Genomic DNA, 10,883 nt, shown 5'->3' with positions numbered 1-10,883 from the left:
GCCTAGCTCCATCCCTCACCCCGGTCCTCCTCTCCCTCCCTCCCTGCAGTGTTTCATCCACCCCTCCCCAGTGCGTTACCCCGGTCCTCCTCACCGCCGGGGCCAGTTGAAACCCTGCTACCTGCTGAACGCTGCCTCCCTGCTGCCTGTCTTAGCCCTGGGGGTGGAGGAGGGGGACAGGGTCCTGGATCTCTGCTCTGCTCCTGGAGGGAAGGCCTTGGCTATACTACAGACTGCTGACCCAGGTCAGGACGTGAGCAGTACACTGTTAGGGGTTAGGGTGTAGGGGGTGGAGGAGGGGGACAGGGTCCTGGATCTCTGCTCTGCTCCTGGAGGGAAGGCCTTGGCTATACTACAGACTGCTGACCCAGGTCAGGACGTGAGCAGTACACTGTTAGGGGTTAGGGTGTAGGGGGTGGAGGAGGGGGACAGGGTCCTGGATCTCTGCTCTGCTCCTGGAGGGAAGGCCTTGGCTATACTACAGACTGCTGACCCAGGTCAGGACGTGAGCAGTACACTGTTAGGGGTTAGGGTGTAGGGGGTGGAGGAGGGGGACAGGGTCCTGGATCTCTGCTCTGCTCCTGGAGGGAAGGCCTTGGCTATACTACAGACTGCTGACCTAGGTCAGGACGTGAGCAGTACACTGTTAGGGGTTAGGGTGTAGGGGGTGGAGGAGGGGGACAGGGTCCTGGATCTCTGCTCTGCTCCTGGAGGGAAGGCCTTGGCTATACTACAGACTAGGGGCTAAGGGTGTAGGGGCTAAGGGTGTAGGGTATAGGGGCTAAGGGTGTAGGGGCTAAGTCGTTAGGGTATAGGGGCTAAGGGTGTAGGGGTAGGACTGCTAACCCAGGTCCTGTAAAACTCATTAATCGGCTGTTCCATGTCCCCCCCTCTTGGCTGGTTAACACCATTATGTGGGCTATTGATAGTCAGTCTTATCTGCCGTTGTGTTCCAGCTCTGTTGTGTTGTAATGAAATGGACCCACACCGACGTGATTGGCTGGCCAAAACCCTGGAATCCTTCATCCCCCAATCGCTGAGCAGGACTGTCACCGTGTCCAATCAGGATGGACGGATCTTTGGGCAGAGTGAAGCCGGAATGTATGACAAGGTGAGAGAAGAAAATGGACGACTTTTTTTTTTGTCATCCTGCATTCAAGACACACGGGCTCCATCTCACTTTGTGGTGCATCCTATCTCCTTACCTGCTTCCTTCTCAGCCGTATTGGAGGAGAAGCTCCCTCCCTTCAGACTGGTTTCTCCAAGGGGCTAGGAGACAGGCTGCAACGAGTCGTGGATTGAGGAAGAGCCACAGTTTTGAATTTCTCTGATGTGAGCGTCTCCAACTTGCAGTTCCAGCAGGGGGAGCTCTTGTTCTTCTGAATGGCGATCAAATCAAAATCCCATTTGATTTGGTCACATACGCGTGTTTAGCAGATGTCATTGAGGGTGTAGCGAAATGCTTGTAAATAACATAACAGCCCAGATCAGTTGAACGACGCACTGCAGCTATTTTGAACGTTTCCTGTTGAAAAACGATATCCCAGAATACAGTAATATCCTCAGTATGAATACAGTAATATCCTCAGTATGAATACAGTAATATCCTCAGTATGAATACAGTAATATCCTCAGTATGAATACAGTAATATCCTCAGTATGAATACAGTAATATCCTCAGTATGAATACAGTAATATCCTCAGTATGAATACAGTAATATCCTCAGTATGAATACAGTAATATCCTCAGTATGAATACAGTAATATCCCAGAATACAGTAATATCCTCAGTATGAATACAGTAATATCCTCAGTATGAATACAGTATTGTACTCACACATAAGGGTACCATTTTCTTTATTTGCAAAATAACAAGTGAAAACTCACTCCATTCAAGGCAGTCTAAGGCACTGCATCTCCGTGGTAGAGGTGTCACTACAGACCCTGGTTTGATCCCGGGCTGTATCACAACCGGGCCGTGATCTGGAGTCTCATAGGGCGGCGCACAATTGGTCCAGCGTCGTCCGGGTTTGGGCCGGGGGGGGGTAGGCTGTCATTGTAAATAAGAATTTGTTCTTAACGGATTTGTCTGGTTAAATAGAGGTTAAAGGGGATACTCCAGGATGTCGACAGGAAGGTCTTTTATCTACTTCCCCAGAGTCACATGAACTCCTGGTACCGTGTTTGTCTCTGCGGACGGCTTTAGTCCTCATTCTGTATTTATGTATTGTTTGGGGTTTTGTCTTGTACACAAAGTATTTTTATTTTGTTGTTGCAGAATTCTGCATGCAGTCTCAATTGATTGGGGTTTTTGTCCCATTTTGTGATTTTGTTGTTGTTGTTGTTGTTAGTGAGTGGACTACAGACTTCACAGCCATAGAGGGCAAATCATTTGCCAGATTGTAATTGGTAGGTCGAGTTTCTTTCGATGGCATAGAAGATGGTTCACAGACTGTAAAAAAATTAAATAATAATCTTTATTTAACTATGCAAGTCAGTTAAGAACAAATGACAGCCTACCGGGGAACAGTGGGTTAACTGTCTTGTTCAGGGGCAGCACGACAGATTTTTACCTTGTCAGCTCGGGGATTCGATCTTGCGACCTTTCAGTTACTAGTCCAACGCTCTAACCACTAGGCTACCTGCCTCCTCTACACTCTAACCACTAGGCTACCTGCCGTCTCTACACTCTAACCTCTAGGCTACCTGCCTCCTCTACACTCTAACCACTAGGCTACCTGCCTCCTCTACACTCTAACCACTAGGCTACCTGCCTCCTCTACACTCTAACCACTAGGCTACCTGCCTCCTCTACACTCTAACCTCTAGGCTACCTGCCGCCTCTACACTCTAACCACTAGGCTACCTGCCGCCTCTACACTCTAACCACTAGGCTACCTGCCGCCTCTACACTCTAACCACTAGGCTACCTGCCACCTCTACACTCTAACCACTAGGCTACCTGCCACCTCTAAACTCTAACCACTAGGCTACCTGCCACCTCTACACTCTAACCACTAGGCTACCTGCCGCCTCTACACTCTAACCACTAGGCTACCTGCCGCCTCTACACTCTAACCACTAGGCTACCTGCCGCCTCTACACTCTAACCACTAGGCTACCTGCCGCCTCTACACTCTAACCACTAGGCTACCTCCCGCCTCTACACTCTAACCACTAGGTTACCTGCCTCCTCTACACTCTAACCACTAGGCTACCTGCCACCTCTACACTCTAACCACTAGGCTACCTGCCACCTCTACACTCTAACCACTAGGCTACCTGCCACCTCTACACTCTAACCACTAGGCTACCTGCCACCTCTACACTCTAACCACTAGGCTACCTGCCACCTCTACACTCTAACCACTAGGCTACCTGCCACCTCTACACTCTAACCACTAGGCTCCCTGCCACCTCTACACTCTAACCACTAGGCTCCCTGCCACCTCTACACTCTAACCACTAGGCTACCTGCCGCCTCTACACTCTAACCACTAGGCTACCTGCCGCCTCTACACTCTAACCACTAGGCTACCTGCCGCCTCTACACTCTAACCTATAGGCTACCTGCCGCCTCTACACTCTAACCACTAGGCTACCTGCCGCCCCTCTAACCACTAGGCTACCTGCCACCTCTACACTCTAACCACTAGGCTACCTGCCACCTCTACACTCTAACCACTAGGCTACCTGCCACCTCTACACTCTAACCACTAGGCTACCTGCCGCCTCTACACTCTAACCACTAGGCTACCTGCCACCTCTACACTCTAACCACTAGGCTACCTGCCACCTCTACACTCTAACCACTAGGCTACCTGCCCCCTCTACACTCTAACCACTAGGCTACCTGCCTCCTCTACACTCTAACCACTAGGCTACCTGCCTCCTCTACACTCAAACCACTAGGTTACCTGCCTCCTCTACACTCTAACCACTAGGTTACCTGCCGCCTCTACAGTCTAACCACTAGGTTACCTGCCGCCTCTACAGTCTAACCACTAGGTTACCTGCCGCCGCTACATTCTAACCACTAGGTTACCTGCCTCCTCTACACTCTAACCACTAGGTTACCTGCCTCCTCTACACTCTAACCACTAGGTTACCTGCCGCCTCTACAGTCTAACCACTAGGTTACCTGCCGCCTCTACCTGCCTGTTACCTGTCTCTTCCTCTCTCCCCCCTGCCTCTCTTCCTCTCTCCCCCCTGCTTCTCTTCCTCTCTCCCCCCTGCTTCTCTTCCTCTCTCCCCCCTGCCTCTGTCTAATCTCCTCTCCCACAGAGGGCTGTAGGATTAGCTGTTGTTCTCCTCTGTGACACTCATTAGCGGCGTCTCACAGACTGGAGAGGAGCCCTCTACCCACAGGAGAGAAACCCATCCTATCTCATCCCCCCTCAGCAGCTAGCATCACACGCCACTTAGCATCACACAGAGACTCTACATTAGTCATCCTCTCTCTGCTCTCCTCTCTGTTCTCTCCTCTCTGTTCTCTCCTCTCTGTTCTCTCCTCTCTGTTCTCTCATCTCTGTTCTGTTCTCTCCTCTCTGTTCTCTCCTCTCTGTTCTGTTCAATCCATTCTCCTCTCTGTTCTGTTCAATCCATTCTCCTCTCTGTTCTGTTCTCTCCTCTCTGTTCTCTCCTCTCTGTTCTCTCCTCTCTCTGTTCTCTCCTCTCTGTTCTGTTCTCTCCTCTCTGTTCTGTTCAATCCATTCTCCTCTCTGTTCTGTTCAATCCATTCTCCTCTCTGTTCTGTTCAATCCATTCTCCTCTCTGTTCTGTTCAATCCATTCTCCTCTCTGTTCTGTTCAGTCCATTCTCCTCTCTGTTCTGTTCTCTCCTCTCTGTTCTGTTCTCTCCTCTCTGTTCTGTTCTCTCCTCTAAGTTCTGTTCTCTCCTCTAAGTTCTGTTCTCTCCTCTCTGCTCTCCTCTCTGCTCTCCTCTCCTCTCCTCTCTGCTCTCCTCTGCTCTCCTCTCCTCTCCTCTCCTCTCCTCTCCTCTCCTCTCCTCTCCTCTCCTCTCCTCTCCTCTCCTCTCCTCTCCTCTCCTCTCCTCTCCTCTCTGCTCTCCTCTCTCCTCTCTGCTCTCTTCTCTCCTCTCTCCTCTCTCCTCTCTCTTCTCTCTCTCCTCTCCTCTCCTCTCTCTTCTCTCCTCTCCTCTCTGTTCTCTCCTCTCTGTTCTCTCCTCTCTTTGAAACAGAAAAGGAGTTAGGGACTAGAGACCATGAGACTGGGGATCTTTCCTGTGTTATGTCATTAGTGTTCCTCATTGAATTAGACACTAGTCATTTGAATAGTGCTCTCACCATTTATCTCTGTCTCTCTGCCCCCTGCCTTATGCCTCCCTCCCTCTTCTCTCTCCCCCTCCCTCCCTCTTCTCTCTCTCCCTCCCTCTTCTCTCTCCCCCCCTCCTCTCCCTCTCCCCCCCTCCTCTCCCTCCCTCTTCTCTCTCCCTCTCCCTCCCTCTTCTCTCTCCCCCTCCCTCCTAGGTGCTGCTGGATGCTCCATGTTCTAATGATCGTAGCTGGCTGTTCTCTGGACCAGGAGGGGAGCAGCGAGGAGCTGTGAGGTTGAGGGAGAGGGCCAGGTTGCCCACACTACAGACACAACTGCTCAGGTATCAATTCATGCTTTAATATTCCATTACGAAATCAGCTTGGCAATATACAGACATACCTGGCCCACGTACAGACATACCTGGCCCACGTACAGACATACCTGGCCCACGTACAGACATACCTGGCCCACGTACAGACATACCTGGCCCACGTATAGACATACCTGGCCTACGTACAGACATACCTGGCCCACGTACAGACATACCTGGCCCACGTACAGACATACCTGGCCCACGTACAGACATACCTGGCCCACGTACAGACATACCTGGCCCACGTACAGACATACCTGGCCCACGTATAGACATACCTGGCCTACGTACAGACATACCTGGCCCACGTACAGACATACCTGGCCTACGTACAGACATACCTGGCCTACGTACAGCCATACCTGGCCTACGTACAGCCATACCTGGCCCACGTACAGCCATACCTGGCCTACGTACAGCCATACCTGGCCCACGTACAGACATACCTGGCCCACGTACAGACATACCTGGCCCACGTACAGACATACCTGGCCCACGTACAGACATACCTGGCCCACGTACAGACATACCTGGCCCACGTACAGACATACCTGGCCCACGTACAGACATACCTGGCCCACGTACAGACATACCTGGCCCACGTACAGACATACCTGGCCCACGTACAGACATACCTGGCCCACGTACAGACATACCTGGCCCACGTACAGACATACCTGGCCCACGTAGAGACATACCTGGCCTACGTAGAGACATACCTGGCCTACGTAGAGACATACCTGGCCTACGTAGAGACATACCTGGCCTACGTAGAGACATACCTGGCCTACGTAGAGACATACCTGGCCTACGGACAGACATACCTGGCCTACGGACAGACATAGCTGGCCCACATATAGACATAGCTGGCCCACATACAGACATACCTGGCCCACGTACAGACATACCTGGCCCACGTACAGACATACCTGGCCCACGTACAGACATAGCTGGCCCACGTACAGACATAGCTGGCCCACGTACAGACATAGCTGGCCCACGTACAGACATAGCTGGCCCACGTACAGACATAGCTGGCCCACGTACAGACATACCTGGCCCACATACAGACATACCTGGCCCACATACAGACATACCTGGCCCACGTATAGACATAGCTAGCCTACATACAGGCATACCTGGCCTACGTATAGACATACCTGGCCTACGTATAGACATACCTGGCCTACGTACAGACATACCTGGCCTACGTACAGACATACCTGGCCTACGTACAGACATACCTGGCCTACGTACAGACATACCTGGCCTACGTACAGACATACCTGGCCTACGTACAGACATACCTGGCCTACGTACAGACATACCTGGCCTACGTACAGATATACCTGGCCTACGTACAGACATACCTGGCCCACGTACAGCCATACCTGGCCTACGTACAGTACAGACATACCTGGCCTACGTACAGTACAGACATACCTGGCCTACGTACAGACATACCTGGCCTACGTACAGACATACCTGGCCTACGTACAGACATACCTGGCCTACGTACAGACATACCTGGCCCACGTACAGACATACCTGGCCCACGTACAGACATACCTGGCCCACGTACAGACATACCTGGCCCACGTACAGACATACCTGGCCCACATTGTCCCTTTTCCACTGTGGGGTTTTACACCAGAGTTTTGTGTTCCTACTTCTGAGGCCCGGGGTGTAAAAAAAGTCCTGGGCCAGGCCTATGTTGACCTTTAACCTGAAAAATCAGACCACAGCCCTCTCCTCCAGCTGCTACTGATCTGTCTCATCACATCCTGTCTCATCACATCCTGTCTGTTCCCCAGGTCTGCGCTGGCTGCAGTGCGTCATCACATCCTGTCTCATCACATCCTGTCTGTTCCCCAGGTCTGCGCTGGCTGCAGTGCGTCATCACATCCTGTCTCATCACATCCTGTCTGTTCCCCAGGTCTGCGCTGGCTGCAGTGCGTCATCACATCCTGTCTCATCACATCCTGTCTGTTCCCCAGGTCTGCGCTGGCTGCAGTGCGTCATCACATCCTGTCTCATCACATCCTGTCTGTTCCCCAGGTCTGCGCTGGCTGCAGTGCGTCCGGGGGGCGTGGTCGTCTACTCCACCTGCACGCTGTCCCGCTCTGAGAACCAGGAAGTGGTGGAGGCGGTCCTAAACACCTCTCCAGGGGTGGAGCTTCAAGACTTGGAGGAGGAGCTAGCCCTCCCACTCCAGGAACACTTCACCTTCACCCCATTAGGCCACACCCCCTCGTTAGGCCTCCTTGTGGTTCCACAGCAGGGTCAGACTTGGGGACCCATGTTCCTGTCGCGCATCAAGAGGATTCACTGACCGGTTTGCTGGACTCGCTGACTTCCTGTCACGCATCAGGAGGACTCACTGACTGGCTGGTTGGTTGATGGACTCGCTGACACGCATCAGGAGGACTCACTGACTGACTGGTTGGTTGATGGACTCGCTGACTTCCTGTCACACATCAAGAGGACGAACTGACTGACTGACTGGTTGGTTGATGGACTCGCTGACTTCCTGTCACACATCAAGAGGACGAACTGACTGACTGACTGGTCGGTTGATGGACTCGCTGACTTCCTGTCACACATCAAGAGGACGAACTGACTGACTGACTGACTGACTGGTTGGTTGATGGACTCGCTGACTTCCTGTCACACATCAAGAGGACGAACTGACTGACTGACTGGTCGGTTGATGGACTCGCTGACTTCCTGTCACGCATCAAGAGGACGAACTGACTGACTGACTGACTGGTTGGTTGATGGACTCGCTGACTTCCTGTCACGCATCAAGAGGACGAACTGACTGACTGACTGGTCGGTTGATGGACTCGCTGACTTCCTGTCACACATCAAGAGGACGAACTGACTGACTGACTGGTCGGTTGATGGACTCGCTGACTTCCTGTCACACATCAAGAGGACGAACTGACTGACTGACTGGTTGGTTGATGGACTCGCTGACTTCCTGTCACGCATCAAGAGGACGAACTGACTGACTGACTGGTTGGTTGATGGACTCGCTGACTTCCTGTCACGCATCAAGAGGACGAACTGACTGACTGACTGACTGGTTGGTTGGTTGATGGACTCGCTGACTTCCTGTCACGCATCAAGAGGATGAACTGACTGACTGACTGGTTGGTTGATGGACTCGCTGACTTCCTGTCACGCATCAAGAGGACTCACTGACTGACTGACTGGTTGGTTGATGGACTCGTTGACTTCCTGTCGCGCATCAAGAGGACAAACTGGTTGGTTGATGGACTCGCTGACTTCCTGTCACGCATCAAGAGGACTCACTGACTGACTGACTGGTTGGTTGATGGACTCGCTGACTTCCTGTCACGCATCAAGAGGACGAACTGACTGACTGACTGGTCGGTTGATGGACTCGCTGACTTCCTGTCACACATCAAGAGGACGAACTGACTGACTGGTTGGTTGATGGACTCGCTGACTTCCTGTCACGCATCAAGAGGACGAACTGACTGACTGACTGGTCGGTTGATGGACTCGCTGACTTCCTGTCACGCATCAAGAGGACGAACTGACTGACTGACTGGTCGGTTGATGGACTCGCTGACTTCCTGTCACGCATCAAGAGGACGAACTGACTGACTGACTGGTTGGTTGATGGACTCGCTGACTTCCTGTCACGCATCAAGAGGACTCACTGACTGACTGACTGGTTGGTTGATGGACTCGCTGACTTCCTGTCACGACTTTCTGTCACGCATCAAGAGGACTCACTGACTGACTGACTGGTCGGTTGATGGACTCGCTGACTTCCTGTCACGACTTCCTGTCACGCATCAAGAGGACTCACTGACTGAGCATGTCAGACACTGAGGCTGGTCTTCAAGGATTCCACAATGCAACATGTTTTCATGTGACGGCTACTGCTAAGGAGCTAGCTCTCTAGGGATGCGTTCCAAATGGCACTCTGTATAGCACACACAAGTAGTGCACTATATATAGGGAATAGGGTTCTATAGGGCCCTGGTCTAAAGTAGTGCACTATATAGGGAATAGGGTTCTATAGGGCTCTGGTCTAAAGTAGTGCACTACATAGGGAATAGGGTTCTATAGGGCTCTGGTCTAAAGTAGTGCACTATATATAGGGAATAGGGTTCTATAGGGCTCTGGTCTAAAGTAGTGCACTATATAGGGAATAGGGTTCTATAGGGCTCTGGTCTAAAGTAGTGCACTATATATAGGGAATAGGGTTCTATAGGGCCCTGGTCTAAAGTAGTGCACTATATATAGGGAATAGGGTTCTATAGGGCCCTGGTCTAAAGTAGTGCACTATATAGGGAATAGGGTGCTATTTAGGAGGCACCCTTTGTTTCACATGCTCTTTGCCCATGTTTCTATCTGGCATCAAGAAGACCCACTGAACTCTTAAATAAAGGTAAAATAAAAAATAAATCCCATCGACCTCTGAATACAGTTTTGATACAAAGAAGCAGTGGCGGCTGCTGATTGGCTGAATACCCAAGGCGGTGGTTTGAGTTGTCAACATAGCAGCATAACATAAATATGATGCTTTCAAACTACCTGTAGTTTCTTTTGAGAATATATATATATATAAAGCGATCTTTGCACGATACTATTTCACTTTTTACACGTCAACAACCGAACGACCACATTTGCACATGCTGTCTTGAACAGATTAGATGATGCTACTTGATGCTACTATGATGCTACTAACGAGTACACCAGGGAGAACGCAACAAGCACGTAGATACGATAAACTGAAAACACATTATCTAACTGGGGACAGCTAGCTAACGTAATGTCACATAGCTAGCTGTCCCCAGTTAGATAATGCTAACGTAATGTCACTTAGCATTATCTAACTGGGGACAGCTAGCTAACGTAATGTCACGTAGCATTATCTAACTGGAGACAGCTAGCTAACGTAATGTCACGTAGCATTATCTAACTGGGGACAGCTAGCTAACGTAATGTCACGTAGCATTATCTAACTGGGGACAGCTAGCTAACGTAATGTCACGTAGCATTATCTAACTGGGGACAGCTAGCTAACGTAATGTCACGTAGCATTATCTAACTGGGGACAGCTAGCTAACGTAATGTCACGTAGCATTATCTAACTGGGGACAGCTAGCTAACGTAATGTCACATAGCATTATCTAACTGGGGACAGCTAGCTAACGTAATGTCACATAGCATTATCTAACTGGGGACAGCTA

At 51.0% G+C, this 10,883-nt stretch overlaps 1 protein-coding gene across 1 annotated transcript; it reads left to right on the top strand.

The window, feature by feature from the left end:
* Positions 1 to 4: 4 nt before the first annotated feature.
* Positions 5 to 9,685, top strand: nsun3 (NOP2/Sun RNA methyltransferase 3; the record flags this gene model as incomplete). The annotated part of the gene is made up of 4 exons (XM_038982925.1): positions 5 to 245; positions 957 to 1,111; positions 5,489 to 5,616; positions 7,708 to 9,685. Coding segments are annotated over 4 exons (798 nt in total), but the record flags the coding sequence as incomplete, so codon positions are not given.
* Positions 9,686 to 10,883: the final 1,198 nt, after the last annotated feature.

Source organism: Salvelinus namaycush, unplaced genomic scaffold, assembly GCF_016432855.1.
Source record: "Salvelinus namaycush isolate Seneca unplaced genomic scaffold, SaNama_1.0 Scaffold1352, whole genome shotgun sequence".
Classification (NCBI taxonomy): Eukaryota; Metazoa; Chordata; class Actinopteri; order Salmoniformes; family Salmonidae; genus Salvelinus; species Salvelinus namaycush.
This window is presented reverse-complemented; position numbering and strand designations above follow the sequence as displayed.